At 57.9% G+C, this 27,335-nt stretch overlaps 1 protein-coding gene across 6 annotated transcripts in view; it reads right to left on the bottom strand.

The window, feature by feature from the left end:
- Positions 1 to 14,902: 14,902 nt before the first annotated feature.
- The window catches only part of STARD8 (StAR related lipid transfer domain containing 8), a 56,052-nt gene continuing 43,619 nt past the window's right edge, over positions 14,903 to 27,335 (bottom strand). For 5 of the 6 annotated variants that reach the window (XM_065643121.1, XM_065643126.1, XM_065643120.1 and 2 more), the window contains 12 exons: positions 25,635 to 25,716; positions 23,473 to 23,536; positions 21,235 to 22,580; positions 19,939 to 20,112; positions 19,301 to 19,460; positions 18,865 to 19,063; positions 18,517 to 18,727; positions 18,255 to 18,369; positions 17,683 to 17,898; positions 17,052 to 17,269; positions 16,768 to 16,944; positions 14,903 to 16,445 (listed from right to left, as the gene is read on the bottom strand). In XM_065643121.1, the coding sequence (XP_065499193.1) occupies positions 16,328 to 16,445; positions 16,768 to 16,944; positions 17,052 to 17,269; positions 17,683 to 17,898; positions 18,255 to 18,369; positions 18,517 to 18,727; positions 18,865 to 19,063; positions 19,301 to 19,460; positions 19,939 to 20,112; positions 21,235 to 22,580; positions 23,473 to 23,536; positions 25,635 to 25,716 (3,080 nt within the window). In that variant the 3' untranslated portion in view covers positions 14,903 to 16,327. The remainder of the gene's footprint in view (positions 16,446 to 16,767; positions 16,945 to 17,051; positions 17,270 to 17,682; positions 17,899 to 18,254; positions 18,370 to 18,516; positions 18,728 to 18,864; positions 19,064 to 19,300; positions 19,461 to 19,938; positions 20,113 to 21,234; positions 22,581 to 23,472; positions 23,537 to 25,634; positions 25,717 to 27,335) is intronic. The other variant, XM_065643123.1, reaches the window with a different exon arrangement.

Consider the following 27,335-nt stretch of genomic DNA (forward strand, 5'->3'; position numbering starts at 1 on the left):
TTGGTGAAAGAATAATAATTATGATTGTTATAAATAAATATTTCATTGCAGTGGCCCTTTGTGCATGCGTTCATCACTGATGAGGAGACCAGAGGGGAGAGTGGGTGATGCTCAGCTTGGAACAGGTTCCTGACAGCAGATGCTGGGTCCTCACCCAGCCCGGAGGGCAACTGCCCTCCTTCTTCTCCTCCTTCTCCTCCTTCTCCTCCTCCTCTTCCTCCCAAGACACCTGCCAGGACACCCCCGTCTCTTCTCCCCAGAGGGTCTCTGGTGGGTCACAGGGGCCAGAAGAGTGGGACATCCACTGGGATGGCCAGGAGGGGAAGGGAGCAACTGAGCTGGGGATACTGGGGAAAAAGACTTGCAAAGTGGGGCACAGGGAAAAAGTGCGTAACCGTGTCTTCTGGACTCTGCCTTGGTTTCTTGATGGACGTCTGCTCTTTGCCAGCTGGGTGGGAACAAAAAGGACTGATAATTTTGTCTATAGATGATTCACAGCAGCAACCAGCAGCAAATTTCTCCTCTCATCAGGGAATTATCTGAACGGGGATTTTGGGAGGGAGTGTAGAGGATCTTTCCCCCTCTCTCTTCTTTCACCAGTCATGCATGATCACCTTCCGCTCATGTCCCCAACCTCCCAGCCCTGCAGCCTGCGGATGCTCCATGGGCGCATGTCCCGGCCCCTCGCTGCCCCTCAACCTCCTCCACTTTCATTTCCTGCTGCAGAAGGTTCCAGGTATTTCCTGCAGCCACTTTACGTTTCCTTGAGGGTTTCTTCTTTCCACCCTCAGCGGGATGGCCTGAGAGCAGGACAGTGGGAGTCCTGCAGAACGGGTATGTGGGAAGACTTTGTGCTAATCAGCATTTCTTGGCTAATTTTTCCACTGGCCTTTCCTCTGAGCAGCCGTCCCCTCCTCACAGATCACACCAGGTAATTATAGATGGTCCCTCCTGGTTTTGAAAATCAGTGAATGCAATTCCATCTGCGAGTGAGTCTAATATTAATCGCTGTCAGACCTTCCCCACGCCTGGACCACAGCTCCTGCCAGAGACCGTCCAACCACAGCAGCTGCCGCTGGGGCTTCTCTGGAACACACAGAGAACGAGCCTGTGGCAGATACTTTCAGCTCTAGATGGAAATTCATCTCTGAGGTACATGCTCTTTCGTAAACTCATTTGCCGTAACTCCTCCAGAGGACCTGGAGGAGGTTGCTGTGGTTTGCCTTTGCAGCAAAACCGAGAAGTGGGAGAAAACACACACAGACGCATTTTACTCTGATTTGCTCCCACCCTGCAGGAGCACACGGACTGTTCCCTGCTCCCACGGGGACCCACACCGGAGCCCAGCACCCCCACCCTCCAGCAGCATCCCCAAAGCGGGGACTGAGCAGTCCAGCAGCTCCCTGAGCCACCTCTGAGGCTGGGCCAGCTGCTCTGGGCACTGGGTCAGCCCGAGGAGCAGGACCCAGTTTCCTTCTGGAGCCTCATCCCAACACATCACAGCCTGGGAAGGCGGCAGAAACAGGTGAAAACACACCAACAACCGGAGCTTGTACAAACGTAGCACTAGCTGCAAAGTCTAGGATTGTTTCCCTTGATCTTCTGTAAGATCGGTTACAACCTCTGCTGGGCTCCTTCTCCCAGTTTGGGCAGAGGACACAGACCTTTCCTGTGGCTCCTTCTCCCCTTCCCGCTGCCCTGTGCATATCCCAGGGGGGTACCCAGCTCCTGCGAAGCCTGAGCATCCCGCTGCGGCCACGTCCGCCCCACACCTCCCAGCAGAGCCGTCCCCAACACCCTGCTGTCTGCTCCCCGCGTAAACAGACATTTCCATGGAAAACCCGCACTCAGCTCAAACAGCGGCTCAGGAGTGTTTGCCGAAAGCCTGGTTTCTGAGCCCAGAAGGAACCCGTACAGCCCAAAGGTTCTCAGTTGCCCTTATTTGCACACAAGGAAGCTGTTTCTTATGTTAATTTGTGCTTCAATAAATGTGAAATAAAATTCATTCTGCCCTTTCCCAGCTGGCGTCATCACCATTTCCCTCTGTTTGTCACATCATCACCATCGCCCTGGCAACCGCAGCGTGGCCCGGGCGGGGATGCTGGCTGCAGGTCCGGCAAGTGCCGGCTCCGCGCCCCCAAAACCAGGATCCCACTTTCACACCAGTGTCACCGGTGGCACAGACGGGAGGGAAGGACGTGGGGGAACAAACGCGAGCTGGGAGCTGAACGGCCTCAGCAGAGGATGCTCTTGGCAGCGGTAGATACCAAGCCCAGGCAGCGCCTGCGAGCCGGAGCTGTGGAGGTGTCTGCCCTGTGAACCCGCAGCCGTGGACGTGCCCCCGGCCCGGGTCCGGCTCTGGGAAGGAGCCAAACAGAAAGCCCGGCTGGGAAGGAGGGAGTTTGGGCGCAGTTTGGTGACCTGGTCCTGGCTCACGGTGCGCCCAGTCCTGCTCTCCCGCCTTGCTGGGACCTGTCTTCCCCCCGTGCCTCCCCCCTGCCCCGGCAAGTACCGAGTGAACCCCTTCCAAACCACACTCCGGAGACCATCTGCAGCGGGATTTTTTTCCCTTTTAACCCCACATCGACTTGATTTCGGAATTCACTTTACAAATTAGATCCTTGCCCTCCGGGAGCCCCCCGAGCCCCCCCGCTGGGCACAGCGGCTCGGCCCGCGGCTCTTGCTCCTCTCGCTCCTCTTCACCCGCTCCTGCCCAAGTGCCGAAGAACCGGAGGCCGCGAACACGGGATTCCCGCAGGAGCCGCCGACCGACCGGCTGCGCTCCCGCGGGCTCCGCCTGCCCCCCCGCGGCAGCGACGGGACCCGCGCGGAGCCACGCGCGGACACGGCCCCGCAGCCGGCCCCACGCACGGATACACGGACTCGTGCACGGCCCCACAGCCGGCCCCACGCACGGATACACGGACTCGTGCACGGCCCCACACACGGAGCCAGGGTGGGACCCACGCACGGACCCACACCAGGACACACGGCGGGACCCACAGTGGGACCCACACCCGGACACGGCCCCATGTGGACCCACACACATAGTCACACAAAGAGCCCCAAAGCCGATGAGCCTGGCCACCGCAGCACTCCCACAGTGCAGGGGTGTAACCCCCATTCCCAACCCCCCACTCCCACCCCCCATTCCCAGTCCTCAATCCCACGCTGTGTGTGTGGCCGGGGGTCCCTGATGTGTTTGCTCCTTCAGACAGCTTTGCATCTGCTGGTTTTAATGGCATTAACCTCAGGTGGGCCAGTGGTTCCAATGTTCTGGCTAGTTGTCCTGGGGGGCTTTTGGAAGATTTTGCTGCTGTTCAGTGGCAAAACAGGGCCCTTACCTCAGCAAGGTGGGGGCCAGGAGCCGGATGGCTGCACATCGGCCAGTTTAACCCTGTTACGGGAAAAATACCGGGACACATTCTCCCAACAGCTTGTAAGCAGTAAGAAGATAACAAGGCAAGGAAAGCAGTCAACATGGTTTTCTCAGGGAAAAAATCGTGTCAAACTAATCTCATACTTCTTTTTATGACAGAGCAACAGCCCTTATGCATAGAGAGAAGGAGTTGTCCTATATTTTGTCTTTAGTGCCTTTTGATGTTGTCTGTCATGAAACACTCATGAGCAAGGGAAATAAAAACTGAAATGATCAAGAACTGGGTGCTTGCTGCCCCAAACCTGCCCGAGCAGAGTTCTCGAGCCTCCCGCCAGGCTGGAGTGTGTGCGGAGCAGGACTGCGGAGGGCTGGCTCTGGGCTCATGCATTCATTAATGGCCTGGCTGATAGAACGAGAGCCTGCCGATTTATTTTGCATATGTGATGGAGCAAGAAGGACACAGGAATAGGATTTGAATTTGAAATTATCTTAAGAAATAGGAGCAACAGTCTTGGGGGAAAAGTGAAGTACGGTTCAACAGGAATAGATGAAGCTCTGCCCTTAGGAACAATCAAGCGCACAGAAGCAGGAGGGGAATGGCTGGCAAGGCAGGCTCTGAGAATTGCAATGGACTTCAGCCTGAGCATGAGTCCCCCATGCCACCCCAAGAGAGAAGGTCAAACGCTGCCCAGGCTGCCTAGCCAGCAGTTCGAGATGTGCAGTACGGGCTCTCCTCTGCTTTGCCCTGGAACTGTGTCAGGAGGAGCAGCTCGGGGCGTTGCAATACAAGGAAGAAGTGGGAGAACGCCAGAGAAGGATGAGAAGAATCAGAGGGAAATGCTGAACCATTGGGGGAGATTCACTCGAGAGACAAGAATGGAGAGCGGACATAATCATCCCCAAAGGCACAAGTTTTGGGGCTCATACCAACCTAACATCAGCCCAGCTCCTTTACCTTCAGCACTCATGCCATGAGGATGAGGTGAGTCCTACCTGCACTGGGACCGGGACGCTCTGGAGGCTCCAGAGCTGGTCTCAGCTGAGCCTGACCTGTGGGCAGTTGTCATCCCCTGCCCCACACCCTGAGAAGCCTGTGGGCAGCAGAGCCCAGTGCCCTGTGCCCATGGAGGACACAAAGCCTGGTCAAGAGCCAAAGGAGAGGTTGGGATGTTGACATCCCCAGGGGAACCTTGTGCAAGGCTTTCAGCTGGCACAGTCAGCAAATGAAGATTAAATAGCCACAGAAAGTTGCTTTGCCTCTTATCGAAGAGCTGTTGCTCTCCTCTCCATTTGCAATGACTCATGCTGTGCTGGAGCATTTTCCCCAGTCTCATCTGGGATGGATTACTGCCTTGGACCACGCTCTGCTTCCTTACAGATGTGGATTCTCCTGGAATGTCTGCCTCCTCCTCTTCCTCCTCTCTAGTGTTTCTGCTCCTCGGGTGTCCCTCTCCCAGCTGACAAATGCAGTCTCCTGAGCAGGGCTCCCCTGGGCTTGTCCCCAGCTCCTGGGAACCCCTTGTTCATGGGCATTCATCCCATGAACAGTGGAGCTGCAGCAGGAAGCCAAACCATCCTGGCAAGAGTAAGGCATAGCCAGGAGACAGCCTGGGGCATGACAAGTCTCAGGCATCACATGCCTGAGAGGTGAGAGGATTTTTGCCACCAGGTGTGATGCTCAGGTACATCAGAGCTGAGGGACGCCTGCAGTCCCAGCTGGCGGTGCTCAGGGGAATAACCCTGCCTGCAACGAGCACCCAGCACGGGCATTTCTGCAGCCCAGCCCTGCAGATGGAGCTGCTCCCCAAAGGCTCCCCTGCTTCCAGGAGCCAAGAACCCCATCCGTGCCCATTCCCACCCGCTGGCCCTGCTCTGCCCGTGCGGGTTTTGTGGGTTGCAGAGCCGTCCTCCTCTCCTGGTTAATTCTGACCTGCAGAGGGGCGGCAGGAGGACATTCAAACTCAGGGCAGTGAGCACAGATTCACTGGATCTTCATTAGGAGCTGCCAGCTGACATGGGAGGGGTGATTGCATACTCCTCTCTTTAGGGAGGTTTAATTTAACTGCCTCAGAAGCCCATGTGTTTTTTAGTGCTGGGGACAGTGGTGACTGGAGGAGGCAGCAGAGCTAAATCAGATGTCAAATACTGATTCTTCTGCACGTCCCCAGAGACTGACAACCAGAGTTACTCTCACCATCTGTCTTCCCATGTGCAGCCCCTGGAGAAGACGCACACTCCTTCAGCTAACACTGAAGACAGCAAAAGGACAAATGCTTTCATTTCCAAGCGTATGGATTTTCTGTTCAGGTATTTCGGGAATGCGCTGCATTAGAGGAATGTGTTTTATTCATCTGCGTAATGGGATGTAGTGGCTGCGCTGTGCTGCGGGAGCAGGTGGTGTGTGCTGCCCCTGCTTTACTGCTGGACCAGCCCCTCCACTTCCCTGCCCAGGGCATCTTTCAGGGAGCTGTGTTTGTGCTTCAAGATCCTTGGAGGAAAAAAAAAATGTGTAAAATATTGTATTTATTGTTCCTCATGCTCTCAAACTTACGCCAGGCAAGCTTAGAGACTGAATGTGTTGGCCAGAAACTTGGGACGTATGATAAAGGCATTTTCTTTCTAGATAGGACATCTGTCCATGGGAATGAGACCGGTATTAATAAACCACAAACAAGCAGCCAAGTTTGTTGTGTTAACTCAAAAGTGATGGGGTTGTTGTGAATCACTAGGAGTCTGGGATGTGGGTGTAGAAACCAGCTTGGAAAAATACTAGATTTGGCCAAAACCTGCAAGTGAACTTTTTTTTTTTTTTTTTTTTTAATTAAACTGCTGAATAGTTTCAACCATTATATTCTTCATATTAATTTTCCATTTCAAGCTTCCGAGAAAATGGGAGAGGAAACCCCAGGTGCTGCAAGAACCAGCCCAGCCAGGGGGATGTGATGGGGGGCGCAAGCAGGGACCCCAAATCGCCCGCGGACGGGGCTGTTGGTGACCCTGCTGTGTCAGGGGAGCAGAGCTGGGGAGGGAGGGGGTGTGAGCTCTGCTGACTGGCCTGAGCCTGGCCAGCAGCAGGAGGAGGCTGGGGTCACCTTCCCCGTGTCCCCAGCCACACACCTCTGCAGCAGCAGTCCCAATGGCTTTTTGTCCCTCAAGGGGCGCTCGATGGGCAGAGCATCCACAAAATGTGGGAAAAACACCCATTTGCAAAAGTTTTCTAGGCTACGGGTGTCTGGGGTCTTTGGGAAGTAGCTCGGTGGAGGGTGACATCCGAGTCAGACAAGTTCTCACAGAGAAAGGGAGCTGTGGTGGGAAAAACCCTCTCCCCAGCTTTGCATATTCATTTATTATGATTAACAGGCTAATCCAGTGCCCCTCCCTACACTCTGACAACCTCAATACCCATCTGCACTTTGAATTACCTTTTTCCCTGCAAAGTCTGGCTCCCCAGACCACCCACAGTATTGCCAACAGCTCCTGCTTACCCCCCACTCCTCCCCCCGGCATCACCCTGGCTGCCAAATTCTGCCAGAGCAAAGCCCCAGCTCAAACCCTCCTGTGCTCAGGGGGGCTCATCCCCAAATCCAAACAACCCAGCCTGAGCTTCTCTTTGCTTTTTCATCTCCGCACAGTTGTTTCCCTGCCACACTCTTCCTCCCGCGCTTGCATCCTGGCAGGTTTTCCTCATCTTCCTCATCCAGCCACCCTGGACCACCCCTGCTCAGCACCCACGGATGTGTGAGAGCATCTCTGTCTGCACAGGGACACCGGGCAGGGTGGCACCTCATCTTCCTCCCGTCCTCCCCGCAGAGGAGCCACATCTCACCCTGCTTGTCCCGAGGAACAGCGCAGGTCCCCGACCTTCCCCTGCCCTGCTGCCCCGGCAGCTCTGCTGCCCCGGCAGCTCTGCTCCCCAGGCCGGCGCTGCCACGTGCTCTAAATCCCAACTGCTCAGCTTAATTCAACCAGCGCTTGTGCTGCCCCGGCATGAGCATCCTCAGGGGCTGGTAAAGCTCACAAAGAGTGCTGGAAAGGCATCGCCCTGCTGCCCTCACCCTCCAAACCCCCCATCTTTGCTTCAGAAAAGCTCTGGTGATGCCAGAGCAGTGCAGGTTAATCCATCTTCTCAGGGTGAGAACTGAAACAGGAGAAGCAATATGTAAGATCTTCCAGCAGCAAACCCATTGGATCAGGGATTCAGAAGTGCCCCGCTCGGACCATTGATGTTTTATTCAGTGGTAATTTGCAAGTCTTTGCATTTGAGATGATATTGAAATTAGTGTAGTTTCCAACAGTGGTAAAACCGGGGCTTACGTAGACCTGGAGGAAGCTCATCTGCTTCCTCGCCAGCTTGGCTCCCACAGCATTTCCCAGAAGAGAGGAGAACAATTCTGCAAAGAATGGGCTGAAAAGTGAAATATTTACCTGCCTTTGTTTTCACTTCCATCAGCTGAAATCTTCCTCTTTAATTCCTGTAAAGCTCTTATTGTAAATAACTTCACAGGAACATGTGAGCAACATGATGCTGCGAGTTCCTGAGCAGCAGAGCAGGTGAATCCACAGGAGAACGAGACTGGGCTTTGGTAAAACCCGTCCTGATGGCTGGTGTCTGCCCGGCACGAGCGGGCACGGAGCGATGCTGCTGCTCCCCGATGCCCCTGCTCACATGGAGCTGGGCCCATCGCAGCGGGACGTGGGGGGCCAGGGCAGGGACCCCCAGGCACCCCTGAGCTCGGAGGGTTCCTGCCACTGCTCTACTCCTGTCTTCGGGGGGGTTGTTCACTGTGGGTATGCTTTTTATTGGATTTTGTTAAATTAAATGTATGATCCCCTAATATCTGACCCAGCTTTGAAATCTCGCAGGCACAAGTAAGCTCTTGCTGTCTCAGCTTTCCATTTACATGTTTATTTACTGCCTTTCAGATCACCCGGTTTGCACTGTGCAGCCTCTGATGAATAAATAACCAGTGCCCTTGTAGGCCAGATTGATTAAATGTATTTAATTAATGAGCCTGGCTCCCCTTGAGGGCTCTCCCAACTAAAATACTGAAACCAGCCTTTTATATATGACACCGCCAGGACCCATTGATTTGCAGCAATATGAAAGAGGAATAATTTAGTAAGTTCATTGATGCCGTAACAAGGACATCCCCGAGGACAGAGACAGGCTGCCGAGGGGCTGGGTCACCGGCGGTTCGCACGTGGTTTGCTCCAGCCACACAATGCCTGCAAATGTCTTTATTTCTGATGGCAGCGGCTGTCTGTCTGTCCGTCCCCCTCCTGCCAGCTGTACCTGCGCAGCTGAAGGGACCGGGCACTGCGGAGCTCCCAACAGCATCATGGAGATATGGGTACTGGGAACAATGGGAAAGAGTAATTTTGTTCATGGGAAAAAATAATCTGCTGCAGCTGGGAAGGTGCTTATTGCTCCGTAGTGATTCAGGGACAGCGCTGAGGTGGTAGCAGGAACATCAGCTACTCCAGCACGGAGCTCTCCTCCCACAGCACGTGTGTGTGTGCCCATGGGCACGGTGAAGATCTTCCCGAAGGGGACAGCCCAACCCAGAGCGGATCAGCACCCCTCTTTGCTGTCTGGTCACTGAGATCGGAGCAGACCTACGTTCCAGGCAGCAGGCAGGGATGTTAGGAGCTCTCCCAGGCCACTCCTCACCAGTGAGGCTGCTGAGGTATCCAGGGCTCAGAACTTGTTCTGAGCAGGTTTATGCACAGAGCTGCAGGGACCTGTCCCTGGGGACAGGAGCTGCTGAGCTGTCGCTCCCATGGGAGGCTGTGCCGGGCTGCAGGGGACAGTGGGGCTGCTGGGGACAGGGGGCTGCAGAGGGCTGGGGACAGCGGGCTGTAGGGGATGCTCAGCCAGGGTGGGTGCAGTATCGCCCCCAGATCCTCCTCAGGATCAAACTTGGGGGTCTCCAGGGGAGGGGAAGCAGGGGCAGCACTGAGGAGCCCACGCCGGGCTGGGGCAGAGGGGGCTGCCCAGGGACCACCCAGTGAACAGGGACAGACCAGCTTCCGCCTTCCAACTGGGAGAACTGGGGAGGCAGCAGATGTTGGGCTGTGCCAACAGCCTGCCCTGCTGCAGACCTCGCCCTGCCAGGCTCAGCAGCATCCTAGAGGAGATGCCACATGGGTTTATTAATGAGTCTCTTAAATCATTGCTGAAGCTAATTGAGACCCACACCTTCCCCCTCCAGCTCCCTCCCCACCGGGCGCAGGCTGGGCAGGCAGACGCAGCATTACGGGCGATCAGCGGCGTGCAGCTAATTAGCTGCCCTTGGGTGCCGCGGGAGCATCCAACGCCGAGCGTGCCGCGCGTCCGCCGTGCCACCCGGCACAGACGTCTGCCAGACTCATCTCAGTGACAATCATCAGATTTTAATTAGTCTCAAACACGATTCCTGTCACAAACACTCTGCTGGGGGTTGTTTGTTTTAATTTGATCAGGGAGAGGCAAAAGAGAGGGCGAAGAAGGGAGGTAATTAAATTTGACTAAAAATCTTGGAATGCTATGAAAGCCGATGTCCTCATTTGCATAATCCGCTACCCGCAGCGCCCCAGATTTCCAGCAGCTTCACTGTCCCCCCGGCAGAGGGTCCCGCCGCCCTAGAGGGCGCTGCGGCCGCGGGACCTGCGCGGGGGGCGGGACGGGGGGAGGGAAAAAAGCCCTGGCCGGCTTCGTGCACATCGGGGGCTGGGGGGGAGGCAGCGTCAGGGTTCGGGTGGGGTGGGGAAAATGCCAACACCTGCATGAAGTGGGGAAAATAGCACCAGCTGGAGCTCGCTGAAGGCAGGTGCCCCGGGGCAGCCTGGTGCGGATGCCTCAGTCCTGCCCCAGAGCAGCGCGGTGACCATCGGTTCTGCGCACAGGGCACCAGGGCAGGGTGACAAGAGGCGGACACAGCTGGCTGTGGCTCCAGGTCCCCAGCCTGGGGACAGCTGGGGGTTCAGGCCCAAGCACAAGGACAACAGCGCAGCAGGTGGGTGTAAGATCAGACTGGGCATTTCTCTCCTCTGTCCTCCTTTTGTGTGGCCTTAAACAGCTCCTTTTGTCCCTTGGTGCTTCTGTTTCCCTACTTGTGTTTCCCTGTTTAACACGGAGAAAATACTGTTCCTAATTTCCCTGCTTGGCTGTCCATAAAGCAATTATCTGAAAATTATTTCTGCTCATTGGCAAGTTAGTTCTAATGATGTTTGCTAAACATTTGATTATTATTGCAAACACTGCTTTTGCATGGGGAGTCAGGGCTGTGATTTCTAGAGACAGTTCCTGGCAGAAGTAGGTTTCACAGGCAGGCGCTTTGTCTTATAGAGATATCACAGTTGGGGCTGGAATTGGTGATGCCGTTAGGTTTTTTTGGTTATATAGATAAAAATAATTAAGGTAATAAGCTTAGACTGGGTGACAAACAGGGGTTTGATGGCTGACAGTAAAAATCCTGGACAGTTCGGGAAGAAACACGGAGATGAAGAGGGACTGGGCGTGTTGGAGGAGGCACAAGGAGAGCCATGTCCTGTCTGTCCCTGGGATGCGCATTTACAGCCAAACCAAATCTTCTGGATGTTCAGTGCAGGAGTATCTGCCCCTGTCCCCCATGCCCTTCCACGGTGGGTCCAGCCATCCCTTTTCAAGCCCTGGAGACCATTACGCATTGTTTAAGAAATGCTATTAAAGGACTTTCTGGAGGATTTCTGTAATCAGGGCCTTACCCCAAGAGCCGCAGGGCACCAGAGGACGGGGATCATCCCAGGGAGGGTTTGCCCATCGCTCTTTGCTGTCTGAAGGCACTCGGGCTCCTCACATCGCTCCCTCTTGCTGCAGGAGCTGAGGTGGCAAGAAGAGCCCAGGAGAAATAGCTGAGTGGGTTAGAGTGTGAAATGCCCAGGCATTTGGTGACGATGACAAAGAAGACTGGCGAGAAGCTTCATTTCAGCCTCCGGGTGGGCTCTAGGTGGAGAAAATGTTGGTTAGAGCTACGTAGCTGCCCAAGTGGCATTGGCTCTTATCTGGCTGGGAGGCAGAGCCCACCCTTACAGCATCTGGCACTGCTCCTTCCCCACAAACGTGCTGGGAATAAAACCTTAGAAAGAAGGCGAGAAACAATGCAGAGACGGAGCTGGGAAAGCCAAGGGGCAGTCAGGGTACCAGCCCGGTGCTGCTGGAGCAGGAGAGGCTCTTGCAATACAACGCTATACATAAAACAGGACTGAAGAGTGACACAGAGCAGGATAAAGAGGCTGAACTGTTAGAGGAGCAGTGGAGGGGAAGAAAGTAAGTGATGTGGGCAAAATGTAGGAGGCTTTTAGCAGCTGAGGGCAGTCTGAAGGAGAATGTGCTGGTGTAAAGGATGCGATAGGGGGTGTCACAAGCACGCTTCGCAGCATGTGCAAGAGTAAAAGGAAGCTGAAATGGCACCCGCTGCCCTGTGGAGAGCACCTGGGGAGGAACTGCCCCTTCCAGTGGCCCTGTGGGAACTGGGCCTCTTCCTCCAGCACGTAACGCTGCCCGTGCCGTGGCTGAAAGATCGGGCTGGCACCAGCAGCGCGTTGGGAGCTCATCATCTGATGGTTGTTATGGCAGCACACGTTACCTTTACGAGGTGACGTGGCGGTGTTCATTTCTTAAAAAAAAAAAAATAAAATCAAACCACCAAAAAAAAGGAATGGATTGCATTTATCACAGGCCCCAGCAGAAATAGGATGTCACAAAAATGAATTTCACTTGCAACCAGGGTAGCATCTGCCTTTGCTATGGATGTGTCTCGGGAGCTGCCTTGGAAGGAGCCCCAGCCCCAAGTGCAGCAGTCCCGCACAGAGCAAGGACCGGCCGAGGGCACTGGAGGATGTGATTCTCTTTTATGCTGTCTGCAACAACAGCACAGGATCTGCAGGATGTTGTCCTCCTGTTTAAAGTAATATGGGGCAAATGACACATTGGCTGTCACTGAATGCAGAGCTGGAGCATCCTCTGAGCACCTTTCCCAGTCCACGTGCTGTTGCTTTCCCTACTGCCGTGTAGCTGAAGTAACATAGCTGGAGAAAACAGGCATGATCCAAAAGTCATTGCTGCTGCTGTTCCCACCCTCCCCTCAATATCCAGCTTATATTTGGGGTTGTTTGGCCTCTCTTGTGCATCTTGCACCCTTCCTTTGATCGCACAGTTAGGGGCTCCTCCCGAGCTGTTCCCTACCCTGCTCCAGCAGCATCTTCCCCCGGGAGCCCCCGAAGTGCTGGCACCTCCGTGCAGTGCTGCAAAACAGGCGTGATGGGTGCAGGACTGGCCAGCGGGATTCGCATCGCACTTTAGATCGTTCTGTTAAAGGCAGCCCCGTTGTCCCCTTCCCCTCTGGTCTTGGGCCTTCTCTGCTGTCTCATTTACACACAACGGTCTGTGCATTCACCGTTCGGGAGTCTCAGGCTGCCCAAAGCAGCCAAGGGCACAGATGTCCAAAGATGCTCTTTAATACAGTGCATATCAGAGCCCCAGGGAGGTGAAGATAAATCTGCAGCTTCGCAAGGCAAGTCCAGCCCTGCGGGAGCAGAGCTGGGTGGGAAGGGTGGCTTGGCAGGGTCCAAAGGACCAGCAAGAGGAAAGCTGTGCTGGTTCCTCTGTAAAGCCCAGAATTGGCTTAATCCCCATCCAGACCTGGTGGTCTTCAGGGAGCTGATTCTTCGGCTTCTCTTTGGAAGATTAAAAAAATAAAATCACTAGTTTTCTTCAGATGCATGTTTTAAAGTACCCGTAATGAAAAACAACTGTACATCTTCCTTTCTGTAATTGGTCTGTTTGCACTATAAATATGGTACATTTTCTACCTGACTTGCTAATAAGCAATCATTTTATCTCCTTTTATCTATAATTAAGCAGAAATGAGCCTCATGTTGCAGTTTTGTAGTCATTTGCTAACATAGAGTTCTGCTAAGCTTGTAAGGGTTGGCTTTTATAAGGCTTGAAAAGATTGATCTGAAACAATATGCAGGGGGAAAAACATGAATCCTCGTTAATGGAACTTGAAGGACTTGAATAAGGGATTGATTTTTAAATGTTGGTTTGTGAGAATCATGGGTTGGAGGAAAAACCTCTTGTACTTATCAGCTGACAGTGCTGAATAGCGGCAGGTTTAAGAGCAGGGCTTTGATCCAAACAGCGCTGAGGTGCCTCCAGACGATTTTGCAAAGCCTTTGGGGTTGTTGCTAGTTTAGTGTCCCCAGCCAGCTGCAGGATGGTGCGGATGGGACCCCCTGTGCCCAGCTCTGTCCCGCTCCGTCCCCGCAGCCCCGGGGTGCTGTCACGGGGGGCTGTGCTGGCATCGCCCTGACCCTGCAGCCCTGGGGTGCTGCCACCTTTCCATGGGTGCTGATGGCGGGTGGGTTCCTGGGCATCCCTCTGTGCCTGGGGCAGCTCGGCCCCTGCCCACAGGTCTGTGCTCACAGACAGCAGCCGGCAGCACTTTTATGTGTGTGTATACCTACATACATATATATGCATAAAGCCAAAGGCTGCCCAGTTCTGTGATGGTTTTATGGCCATGGCATCAATGCAAAGGGCTATACTTGCCCACTGGTACTTTTTTCTCACTGTACCTTGTGGTCCCACCCTCCCAGGTGCAGATGGCCTGATGGACACCTGCCTCTTCATCACCGGAGCCTTTGACCCCAAGCACTTGGTGAGTACAACCAGCACGCCCGGGGCTGGATGGGCAGCCTGGTCGTGCTGTCCTCCGAGCTCTTGGTCCTGCTGCTCACCTACACAACCCTGGAGGAATCCTGCGTTGTTCTTTTCCCGTTCAACCACCGCAGAGCTGGCGAGCAGCAGCCCAGCGGTGCTGATGGCCATCTGGCTTCTGGGCTTCTCCCTCAGCGTTGTTCCCCTGCGCTGTCAGGAGACCTTTGGGAATGACGGGAGGAATGGGGTTTGCTCCCCACTGCAGTCCCACCTGGGCGAGCAGCCCCGTGCCTGTGGCTGCTTGGCCACCACCTACCTGGGTAAGGCCACCATGGGACTTGGGGACAGGGATGATGTGGGGCGGGATGGGCTTGCCTGGTGGGACCAGCCAGGGCTACCGAGATGTCTCTGCCCCCTCTAGTGATAAAAGCGGGAGTCGTCCTGCTGTCAGCCACACCACCAACCCCAGCTCATGAGGTTTGCACTTCGGCTGTGCCCAGAGCGAGATTTCTTCCTCCCCACGCTTAAGTCTTGCAGCCTTCATCACCATCATCTTCGCCTACTCCAGCACGTTCTACTCCATCCACATCGTGGCGTTCAAAGCAGAGAAAAGCGTCTGCTCCAGCAAGTTGCCATCACAAAGCGGATCTTCTTCATCATCTTCGCGGACGCTCGCTGCTGGAGCCCCATCTTCTCCTGGAGCTGCTCTCCCTGCTACAGGTGGATCCCAGGTGAACCCCCATTCCTGAGGCAGAGCCCACACGGCTCAGCTTGGGGATGCTCCTGTGCTGAAGAATCACTGTGCATGAAGGTTTCCTCATCAGCCAGCAGATATCGTTAGTACTTTATTAATTACATGGATGGAAAGAGCAGCCCCCATCCAAGTCAAACAATCTGTTGCAGTTGCATATGATACAAAACAAAAGTTCCTTAAATACAAAATACACGTCTTTTAAGTGAGCATCACCTGGCACTGAGCTCTACTGCCAGAGTTATATATTAATATTCCAACTGTACAAGTATTTATAGATAGGAACAAAAGAAACATTTTAAAAAAATATTAGGAGAAAAATCACTCTCCCAAATGTTAGTTATATTTTTATATATATATAAAAAGACACAGAACAGAGGCTGGGTTGCCTTTTTTTTTTTCCACCAGAAGGGAGACAGATAGGTTGTGTTACAGCAAAACTGACACTGGGAGTCGCTCCCGCGTGTGGGTCGTGCTGCCTTCCAGTTGGAACGATGTCTGGTGACTTGGGTCCCTGCCCGAGCGCAGGAACCAGGTCGGGTCAGCTCCGGCGGGTGGTTTCCCCGCGGAGGAACGGGGGATAGGGAGGGAACGGACGTCTCTGCAGGGGCAGCGCTGGGGAGGCAGCTCCACAGCCGGGGGCGCAGGGACAACCCCACCTCCCACCACCCCAGTGAGCCGGGGCAGTGCCAGGGGAACCCCAACAGCAGCAGGACCGGGGAGCTGCAGCACCGGCCGTGTCCTCCTCCTGCCCACGGGGCCTCTGCATAACCAGCCCCGGGGCTCTAGATGTGTCCTGCCCCCTCCAGATGATGAGGATGCTGGTTTGGAGGGACAGGCTTGGCTTGGAACGTGGTCCATCCAACCCCCACCGAAACCCAGTGCACGAGAGAGGGCTTTTAGCCCAGTAAAAGCGAGGCACAGGACTAGAGCGCTTTTCTTCTCCTATGAAATTCAGTACCAAAGGTAATGCCAACAGGTTCCTTCTGCCACTCGGCAAGGCCGGCACTCGGGGCAGAGCCCTGTATCTGTGCGCAGGTCCTCTCCTCCCAGAACAGCCGCCTCTCCTGCTACCCAACGGGTTCTGCCGGTGACTCCCTGGCTGTCCCCGCCGGGTGACACCGTGTGCACCACCCACCCCTCGCTGCCCACCCTTCACTTCCCAACACAGCGCTGCGACCTCCCCGCTCGCTTCTCCTGCTTCTCCCCACGCGCCTTCCCGCCCAGCTGGCACAGTGGGACCCACTGCGCCCCAGCCCTGTCCCCTGGGGTCACCCCCAGCCCCTCTCTGTGCTCTCCGACCCCTCTGGTGGGGACTAGGGGCTGCACGGCTTTGCCTCTGCTGTGCCGGGTGGCCAAGGCAGCACAGGGACAGTGGGACGGGGATGCCCAGCCCAGGGTACAAGGACACATACAAATATGTGCCCCTGCCCCCCCTGCCGCGCTCCCCCCGAGAGCTCATTCCGGATCCACCAGCAAGTCCGTGTCCGACAGGACCGAGCATCCTCCTGGCACCTCAGATCTTCGTCTCGGGGCCGCTGGGACTCAGGGCAGGGAAGGAGTCGCGGATCCTCACCAGCTCCATGGCACAGAGGTGCCCGAAGACCCTGTTGTACCACTCGGGGGACCGGCCCCTGGGGAGGGAACAGGAGGGGGGTGAGCGGGCAGGAGGGACCCTGGCAGGGGTCCCTTCGTGCTCCAGGACAGGCACCCAGTGTAGCTCCGTCTGTGATGGGTGACGAGACGCTGAACCAGTGCGATGCGACAGAAAAGGGAATGCGCCCCCCCCGCCAGCCACAGCGATGTGGTGACAAGGGGGAATGTCTGTGACCCAACCTGCCTTGTGCCGGCGCAGAATGACAACCAGAGCGCCCCTGGCCCCGTCCCCAGCCCAGTCGCGCTTCCCCGGGGCAGGGTGAGCTCCTGCCCCCCACCCTCCTGCGGGCCCCTGCTCACCTGAGGTCAGCTCTGCAGATGTGGGTGACCCTGGAGCGGCCCATGGCGCTGGGCTCCATCAGGTACTGGGATGTCAGCACGACGGCTTTGACGCCTCCCTCCGCCGGCAGCTTCTCGTGCTCCACCGAGATGGAGATGAGCAGGCAGACTCCCCGCGGCAGGTCCGTGCGCCAGCGCCTGGGGACACACCGGTCCCCTCAGCGCCGTCCCTGCCGCCCGCCCCCGTGCAGCCCCTGCTCACCCCTCTGGGGGACCCACCACCCCAGGTCCCTCCCTGTCCTCACCGGAGCACCACGCAGTCCCTGCGTGGGTGGGGGGCCATGCTGTCCGTCACGTAGTGGTAGACCTCCGCGTTCTTGTCCAGCGCCTCCACCACCTTGCCCTGCAGCAGGTCCTCGTCCCAGAGGTGACGCTCCCGCAGCACCCGGTGCAGCACCGTGGCCGGAGGGGCCTCCACCTCCGTGGACACCTTCCACAAGCGCAGAGGGTGCCCGTCCCCCACCTGATGGGCCGAGGGAGGGGTCAGGCAGGTTGTCCATGGGACTCCCACAGTGCTGACCCCTGAGCGGCTTTACTGATGGCTCCCACTGCCACGGAGCAGCACCAGAACAGCTGCTTGTGTGAGGGGATGGGAGCTGCTCTGGCTGCTGGAGAGGGGCTGGATGCAGGCACAGCTCCTCTGCTAACAACAACATGGTGTCTCTGCGGGACTGCTGGGCTCAGAGCACCCTCCAGTCCAGAGCTGCCTCTCTCAGCCCCCACCCTGGCCAGGGAAGGGGCCGCTGATCCCTCCTCACCAAAGGGAACAAGTGCCAAAGTCGTTGGCAGGTGCCCGCAGCACCTGTGGCACCCAGGGGTCACCCCGTACACATTTCTCTGTGTGACTCCAAGCTCCCTCCATACAGTGGCATTTACCTTTTTGCAGGAGAGCTCTGTGTTCAGGGGCCCTGGGGTGCTCAGCCACCCCTTGAATTTCTCTGATGATTCTTTCAGCAGGTTCTGGACGCTCTGCTCGAAATAGGAGTGTAAATCCTTGCTTTCCCCCTGACACACGAAGTCAGCCAGGGGACGGGGGTAAGCATCTGCTGCCATGTAGGAGCTGCTCAGCTGGAGCAAGATGTCATGGGAGACCTACAAGCCAAGAGCACACGGATCTTCAGAAAGCCAGATGGATCCTACGTGGACTTTGTGAGTGGTCCTGGGCAGCTAGAAAACCACAACTCCTCATGCCACCGAGCAGGGGCGAAGGATGGACACAGCCTCCCAGGGGACATGGCCCGCAGGCTGTGACCTGCACCACCACGAGATGCAGCTGGGCTGCGCTCCCAGGGCTGGCCGACCAGCGGCAGCCGTCCCGCTGAGGATTGGGTGCCCTCATCTCACCCGCACTGACTCCTCAGGACCCGCACCCCGCTGGTGAGGTCACGTCTCCCGCTGGCAGCACCCGGGTAGGGCAGTGCCGGGCTGGACACGCCGCAGCCACGCACCTGGAAGAGCTTCTTGCAGTCGGTGATCATGTGGGACAGCCCCTGCGTCGCAGCCATGTTCTCGTTGAGATCCTTCTGGTCAGGCTTCCCCATGGTGCCCCTCTTGTGGATCACCCTGCGGGGGAGCGGGCAGGGCTGGCACCAGTGGGGACCCCCCCTTGCACAGCAGAGCATGGGGCTGTGTGACAGCACATCCCACCAGGGAAGGGGTGATGGGGAGACGGGGGCTGCAGGAAGGATGGGGAGCCAGCCCAGCCCTCACCTGGGCGAGGTGCTTTCCTTCTTGGACACGTTGAGGTGGAAGATGGAGGGGGCCAGGCAGACGGCCAGGTTCCCGGCGGTCATCTGGTTCTCCTCGGCGGAGGCAATGTCGCTCAGGAAGTACAGCAGGGTCTGCAGCACCTCCCGGTTCTCGTCCGGCATCAGGATCACGGCCGCCTGCACCGCCTGCAGCCGCTGCTCCTTCGACACGACTGCCAGCGCGGGGCCACGACGAGGGTCAGCAGGTCCGTCCCCCCAGGCCACCGCCTGCCCCACCACCCCGTCCAAAGGAACAGAGAGATCCCTTCCCCCAGCAGACCCCCACTCCCACCCCCAGCCCAGCACTCACACTGGTAGATCTGCAGGAAGGTGTCCGTCAGCTTGCTGGTGAAGATGGGCTCAGGCAGGTCGCGGAAATACTGCTTCAGCAGGTCAGCCACGTCGTACGCCGACTGCCCCTCGTAGTTGACGTTGTCGGGGCTGGTTTCGTTCATGTGCCGGAGCGCCTGAATCCGGGACTTCACTCCGGACTTGCGGAAAATGCCAACCTGCCGGGGAACAGCAGGTTGATGCTTGGGCACAGAGCCGGCAGGGACCGGCGAGGAAGCCCCTTCCCCAAAGGTCTCAGTCCCCAGCCCAGAGAAGACACCGGCGGGAGTGGAGTTCAGACAATATCACCCTCCCACTTCACCACAGCCAAGCGCCACGAGACGTGAACAAAAAGGACCCCTGAAAGCTCGTTCTTTTCCCCAAATGACAGCGAGGCGGTGCAGCGGCAGCATCACCTGGTCCAGGCACTGGCTGCGCAGGTAGCGCATGGCCTGCTGGATGCTCTGCGGCAGCGGCTGCCCCGTCCGCTGCACGTTGACGATGGGCGGCACACCAAAGACCATCTTGTCCCTGTAGTCGGGGACTTTACTCCGCTTCATGAACTTGGGCACAGTCCTGTGGGGTGGGACAGACAGACATCAGTGCAGCAAACAGCTCCCTCAGCACCAGTGCACGCAGGAGAGCAGGGCCCGGGTGACACACACACACTTCTGCCACGTTTGAAATAGAAGCGATGCAGCTTTCGAGCAGGAACTGCAACACATTTATTAAGCCAAAATACGCTTTAATGCTCGGCTACAAAAGGAAACCACTGTCCCACTCACATTGCTGCAGCATTTTTAATGCCCCACAAATGCCCGCAACCCTCCTGGACGCAGATGATGCCGCGAGCTCAGGAGTCAGCCCCCAGCTCACACTTGCAAAGATGCCCACAGCCACGCAGAGCAAATGCAGCTTTGGTTTCGGCTTTTCCCCTCCCTCTCCAGCACTTTGCACACCAAAGCTGCCCCAGGCTGCAGGACCTGGGCTGGGGGGCAGCACCCAGCACAGCACCACGGGGTCACCGTCCCCGTCCCCCTCCCCAGCAGCTCACCACGTCCAGGCTTGCTTGTGGGGCACGGAGTACTTCTCCATGATGGCCGTGAGCCGGAGCAGGGAGCACTTCTGGAGCAGGTTGAGCTGGGCAGAGGACTGGCGGTTGATCTCCAGGGAGGCCGAGTTCAGGCTGGGCCGGTGGGAGTTCTGGAAACTGTGCCAGCGCAGCTTTCTGCAGCGAAAGGCTGGTGATGGTGGAGCTGGAGACCCCGGGGAAGAGCTCTTCCCTGCCCGCGGCCCCAGTGCTGGGGGTGCTGTGTCCGCCCCTGGGTGCTCACAAACCCAGTGTGAGAGGGTGCCAGGGAGGGCACGAGCGATGCTTTCCCTTGCCTCTAATGAGTCCTCCCTCCCCTGGGCTCCCCTGAATCAACCAGCATCTCCCCTTGCACCTCGTGCTCACTCAAGGGCTGTGCTGGGCTGTGGCCATGCCAGGAGCCCAGATGCTCAGGGTGACACATGCCTACAGGACCACCACGCAGAGCAATGCCATGGCAAAGGGGACATCTCCAACACCTGCGTTCTTGAGGACAAAAGACACCCCAAGGAGGTGGTGCTCTCTTGCGAGCCTGCTAATCCCTTCCCAAGTCTGTGCTGTTCCTGTCCAGGTGCTTCAGTGCATCCCCAAGCCCAGAAGGGACATTCCCAGCTAATGAAAAGTCCACTCGTCTTTATCCCTCCACACCTGCCTGCAGGCACATCACCCTCCAGCATCAGCCCAGCAGGGCTAGAAAAGTCACAGAACTCAGCAACGGCTGCAGTTTTCTTAGGGAAAGCCCAAGAGGGCACCAGCACACTGCAAACAAGTGCCTCCTTCATCTAGGCCTGTTACTAGTAAATGAAAACGCACCCAGAGAGGAGGCAGCCTGCACACAGCAGGCAGCAGCAGGCAGCAGCCACCAGAGTGCACCAGCGACCCGTGCCTCTCAGCCTCCTCAGCGCAAAGATGCCCCAGACCCCTCAGCATCTTGTGTCCCTCCGCTGGACTCTCTCCAGTAATTCTTTGTCCTTTCTAAACTGGGGAGCCCAGAACTGGACCCCGTTCTGCAGATGGGGCCTCCCCAGGGCAGGGCAGAGGGGGAAGATTCACCTCGACCTGCTGGTCACACTCTTCCTCACACCCCCAGGTACCAGCGGCCACTGGGCACATCGCTGGCTCCTGTCACCCTGTTGTCAACCACAACTCCCAGGTCCTTCTCTACGATGCTGCTTTCCAGCAGGACAACCCCCAACCCGCACTGGTGCCTGGGGTTACCGTCCCCAGGTGCAGGACCCTTCCCAGCCCAGCCCCGCTCACCTGCAGGGCCTGGTGAGCGATGCTCCCACCCCCGAGTCCCGCCGCTCCCGCATCTCCATCTCCTCGGCCTCGTTGAGGGAGTTGCCTGTGCTGTCAAAGTCACTGGCGGAGGTGCCAACATCCGACATGGACCGCTCTTCGAAGTGCAGGTTGGAGGGTTCCCCTCCCGAGTCCGACTCCTCCTCCTCCTCAGCCCCTTCCTCCCCAGCCAGGTCGGGGGAGATGGCTTTATACCAGAGCTCCACCTTCTGCTGCAGCCCCCACATGTGCTGCAGGATGTCATCGAGGTTCTCGTAGGTCACCTCCCCGTCCTCCTTGCAGAAATCCTCGCTGCTGCCGAACTCGGGCACGTTGTCGTATACGCTGACGCGGCTGCCCAGGGAGCTGCAGGAGCCCCGGCGGCGGCAGGTGAAGCCCCGCGGGGAGGATGAGCCCTCCAGGCTGCTGCCGCCGCCTCCCACCAGCCCCACGGGCACAGTCCCCGACTTCCAGTGGGTCAGGGAGCTGCCGCCCAAGGGACACAAGCTTTCGATGGACAGGGATTTGGGGAAGGTGCCCGGCTTGTGGTCCCGGGGGATGTACACCAAGCAGTCCCCCCGGTACAGCTGCCGGCGCGGGCGGTCCCCGGCAGCCCAGTCGCCACTGGCCGTCACCGCTGTGTCGTAGTCCTCCAGGTAGACCCCGCCGCGTTTCGAGTCAGAGCTCACCTTGCTCCTGCCTGCGCCCAGCAAGCGGTTAGTCCTGTACGATACCGAGAAGAAGTGTTTTTTGCCATGGAAAGAGGCAGATATCCCTCTTTTTGGGGAACTGGCCTTGGCGGCTGCAAGGTCCCCATTAGTCTGCAGGGTGCCCCATCCTGGTGTGTCTGTGATGCTGCCATGTGGGGCCACCTTCTCATTCGGGTCAGCTTTCTCCTTGTCCTTCCTTCGGAGGGACTCAATCCTCTTCAGGAAGCTGCGAGACCGTCGCTTCTTCAGCTTCTCCTTGGAGCCCCCGCCGCGGCTGGGGGGCTGCTCGGGCGAGGAGCGTTCGCCCAGGCTGCGGCTGGAGGCGGCGATGGCAGCGGCGGCGGCGTGGATGGGGGACGGGGGGTCGGGCGGCGCGGCCCCGGCACTCAGCGTGCCGCCCGCGCTGCCGCTGCTGTGCAGGGACGTGGCCTCCGGGTTGGTGCTGAGCTCGGTGAGGACGCTCTCGCGGCTGGACGCCAGCGGCATGGTGGAGCTCAGCACCTCGGAGCCCTGCAAGAGGATGTCAACGGAGCCCACCCGCGACCACCTCTTGCTGTCCCTCTGGAAAGCCCACCGGTCGCTGATGGCGCACAGGTCTTCCTCCTCGGAGTCTTCATTCTGCAGGTGGTCGACAAGAGGGGACAATGGATCAGTCAAAGTCCCAGAGGGTCTGTGTGATCTCCTGTCCCACCCTCCTGGGACAGGCACCGCAGCAAAGGGCACAGTCACAGCACGGCCCCTTAAACCCATCCCGGTCCTGTTTGGCGATGGAGGGCTCCAGGAGGCGCCAAGCAGCAATCTGCCATGTCTGAGGGCCACACTGCACAGGGCGAGGGACAGTGCTGCTCCAGGCCACCCGTGGACAGCTCACAGGCAGCAGGGACATCCCTGCAGAGCATCCCCACAAACCCCGGCCATGTCAGGGATGCGGGGCAGCGAGGGGCGCGGGGCAGCGAGGGGCGCGGGGCAGCATCCCCTCCCAAGCCAAAACAGGGCAGTCACAACAAGCAGGGATACACTCACGTAACAATTTCTATACACTAAACACCAAGCTGGTGTGCATTTTGAATGGATTATTCATTAAGGGAAATGAAGAGGTTTTGTTATTAATATGCCAATATTAATTGTTGTAAGACGTGCTGCTGGAGGGTCTTTAAGCACAGCTCAGCAGAGACCCCCAAGGTGACGCTGTGGCTGCAGGGACCCAGCCCTGAGCAGCCACCACGGCTGTCCCTGCACAGTGACAACTCCTGCGGTCCCACTGCCACTGCCAGAGCCTCAGGGCTGTACGGGGGGCACAGGGCAAACGCAGGAGCCCACTGATTCAGCCGGGCAGCGCCAGGGCTGTCCCTGTCCTGGGTGACAGTGGCAAAAACAACTGGGCACCGCTGGGAGCTTCTGTGAGCCCGGGGCAGCCCGAGCACACGGGTGTTGTCACCGAACACCGATCGCTGCCACCACTGCGCACATTCCCCAGCCCCATGCCTGCCTGCGAGTGCCCAGGACATACCTGTTTACGCTGAAAGTGGACTTCCAGCTTCATGGAGGCACATGTGTTCAGGGTCATCAGCCTCCTGCAAGAAAACAAGTGAGGCTTTACCCCAGTCCTGGCCCCTGCAGGGCCGCAGGGCTCTTCTTTTTGCCTTTTTTTTCTGTTTCTGTCTGAGAGCCCTTGTTGTTTGCTGTCACCTGTCACCCAGCAGCTGCGCTCCAGGGATCAGAGGGACACGCAGAGCAGGGCTGGCCCCAGCCAGGCCCTTCTCCTTTCCCTACCCCACAGCTTCAAGTCCTGTTCCGTTTTCTTTACACAAGTGAACAAATCTTCAGTTAATTCACTTTAATCAGCACCTTCATGAACACTACAAGGACTTTTGTTCAAGCACGCCAGTACCATGTCTGCGCAGCCAAAACACAAACCTCAGGGACATTTTACCAAAAATTTGTCTATTGCCCCCCTTGCGATCCCACTGAACCCCCGAGCGAGCGCGGTCCTGCAGAGCACCCTGCGGCAGGTTCACGGGCACCGAGTCTGGCAGAGGGAGCAGGACGGGAGCACACATGTGCCAGGGGAGAAGAACACGTCCAGGGGATTCATCTTCCTGGAAGAGCTGCATTTTCCAGCGTCCTTTTAGAACTTTTTGTTAGGCAAAAATTGCATGGGGCCACCTCAGAGATCCCAGAGACAGCGGGGGGAGCCAGGGACACTCCTGCCCTGTGTCCCAGCAGCCCGGCGCAGGCAGCCCAGCCATCCCACACAGGCAGGGATGACCTGCTTGGGTCATTAGAGCAGAACCATCTTAGAGGCTCCTGCGGCCAGCCAGGCAATGACAAAGGGACCCAAAAGCTCCGATGGGGAGGGATGGCCAGAGACCTCTCATCCCCTCCCACCCTGCTGGGAGCACGGGGAGGGAAAACAGGAGGTCCTGTTTAGCAGCACAGGGGATCCCCTGTGCCCAGCCTCTCTGCTGGGAGAACAACCAAGTGACAGAGCCCTTCCCGTCCCTCTCTGTCCCATTCCGCAGCAGCATGCGTGGGAGGGACGGCGGGCGGCAACGCTCGTGTCTCACCGTGGCATCAGCACGGGGGCACGGGCAGGATGATGCGTCCCAAAGCCGAAGCAAGGCTGAGTCACCACGTGCCAGAGGGACACACAGCCCCCCCAGACAGACACTGGGACAGCAGGGGGTTCCTCCTTTTGGGTATTTCCTCTTGTTCACACTGGCAGAGCTGGGTGAGTCCACCCCAAACACCCGCTGCCCCCCAGCAACAACGCCCGCAGCGTCTCCCACAGCCACGTCCAGCCCGCGGCTGCCAGGAGCAGCGTGTCCTGCTGGGAACACATGGCTGGTGACAACCGTCACCCAGAGCCAGCGAGCGCGTGGGGACGCAGGAATCCCTGGCTGTGCAGGGAACGGGAGGGACCCAGCGGCACAGCTCAGACGAATCCCAGTGCAAACTGACAGCTCTGAACCACCAGCAGGAGCGCCCGCAGCTCCTAACGACTCGCACAAAGTGCTAATTAGCAGCGTGCAGCTTCCATGGAGCCCCTCGCACAGCACCAGTCTCAGCACATCCCTCACTGTGTGCTTTCTCTCTTCCGTAGGTGGTTCACACCTGATGACCGAGGGAAACTCTGTCCACGAACACGATTTCATCCACAGGCACTTTGACCTGAACCCGCCTTATCCCTTCGCTCTGATGCAGCGACACAGTTTCCAAACTCCATTTCATTCTCAGAGACATCATGAAGCATCCTTGCAAAATACAGCAACATCAAACACACCCGAGGTGACACGGCTCCCTCCCCTGGGGACCGCAGGCCAGAGGTGCCCCCCAGGGCAGCCGGCGGTGGCAGGGGACAGCGCAGGCAGTGGGGACAGCGCGGGCAGCGGGGACAGCAGCCCCAGGTCTCTCTGCACCTCTGCTGCTTTACAGTTCAGCTCCGGCCAATCCACCCCTAGCCGAGCTCTACAGCGCAGAGTTACCCAAGAGCGAAACTAAAACACAGCCCGAAAGTCACACCAAGAGAAGAATTATTCCTGGGAAATATTTCTGTTCTCCAGGAGCTCTGTATGCTCACAATAAAAACTCCATCATTCCCTTGGCACCACCCAGCAGCACTGCCCGATTCCGAAGGCGAGCGCATCCCAACCCCCCGCTGCTGGGCGGTACCTGCACAGGGATTTGAGGGAGTCCTGGTCCAGGAAGCTGTGGTCCTTCTTCACAGCGCCGATGTCGAGAGGGAACAACGAGTCTGGGGAGGGAAGTGAGAGGAACATCAGCGTCGATCCCGAGGCAGCCGCTCCGCAGGGCCAGGGAGGAGGGGATGCTGCGAGGAGATGCTGAGGATGGAGAGCAGGGGGGAGAGGTGCGGGAGGATTCTGGGCTGTGAACGTGAGTTGGAAGAAGCCAGGAAGGCTGCAGCATCGCATTGCCACTGGGAGCTGCCACCCAGATGGGTGCTGGGGTGCTGGGATGGGTGCTGGGATGGGGTGCTGAGCTCGGTGCTGGGATGGGTGCTGCGCTGCCTTTATCGCTCAGTGAGATGAGCTGGCTCAGAAGCCCAGCCCAGCCCTTGGCAGCACGTTCACACGCCCACGCAGGTGCCACCACGGGGCTCTGCTCCCAGCTGGGCACAGCTGGAGCCGCCCCCCCTGCAGCGGGGACAGGGACCCCCTCAGCTCCTCCCCTCAGCACCTCGTGGTGGTCTGGGGAGAGCGGCCACCTCCCTAACGCTGCCCAAGACACAGCTGGGTGCCCCTTAAGGCCACACATCACACATGCACTGATTGCTCGTTAATGTCTCCCTGCTCACATGGATCCCCCAGGGTCAAGAAAGCCTCTCAGCTCCCCTGGGCTGAGCTGGGAGCTGCTAAGAAGTCCCCTGGGGCAAGAAAGCCGTACCAGTATAGTGGTACGGTAAACCTAGCATCAAATTAAATCCCCCTGCACATGTCAAAGGCCACGGGCTGGGTGTGCAGGGGCAGAGCCGCTGGCCGGGCTCGGGGCAGGAGCTGCAGGAGCAGTCAGAGCTGTGTGTGCCCGGGGACTTTGGGTGAGCTGGGGGGTGGTGAGGTGCCCACAGGTCTCCAGCCACGTCCCTGCTCATCTCTGTGTGCTCAGAGAGCTCCGCTGGGACAGCGATATAGGACCTGGACCACTAACCACGAGTGCCTAAGCCCGGCTGTTAATGAAGCTATCGAGTGCAATTACCAAGGGGACACTGAGCCCTGACAGCTGTGGAGAAAAACAGAATGAAACACTTGGAGGATGTGGAAAGTTTTGCGCAGAGAGGCTGGGAAAAGGGTTGGTTTATTCATAGACCGCAGCACCCAGCACCCGCTCCTGCCGTCCCGGGCTGTGAGCACCTCTTGGGGACAACACCTGGGGCTGCGTCCCCCCTGGATGAATCCGGCCGGACCCTGCACGTGGCCGTGTTGGGAGCCTGTCCCCTAAAATAGCAACCCGAGGCAAACAGGCAGCCTGTAAAGCCATCACCCGGGGGGCAAGAGCCGGGCTCCCGCGCACGTGTTGCGGGGGGTGGTGGAAGTGCCCGGCCGAACAATGGCCACGGCCGCGGCCCGCGGACACCCGGCTTCCCGCTATTGTCCCGGCCCCGCGCCCCGGCCCCCCCGCAGGGACCGACACACAGCTGAGCAGGAGCAGAGACCCGTCCCCAGAGTCACAGCGGAGGTGGGAGTGGGACCCTCGGGGCTTTGCCCATCCCCTGCGCCACGGGGACCCGTCTGCTCCGGCACGGTTCGCTGGGTGCTCGGAAAGCACAGACCTGCTGCCAAACAGCACGCGGGGCAGGGCAGGACGTGTGCGCAGGGAGGAACGCTCCCCACGTTACCCACATTGACTCCTCTGCGC

Source organism: Caloenas nicobarica, chromosome 12, assembly GCF_036013445.1.
Source record: "Caloenas nicobarica isolate bCalNic1 chromosome 12, bCalNic1.hap1, whole genome shotgun sequence".
Lineage (NCBI taxonomy): Eukaryota > Metazoa > Chordata > Aves > Columbiformes > Columbidae > Caloenas > Caloenas nicobarica.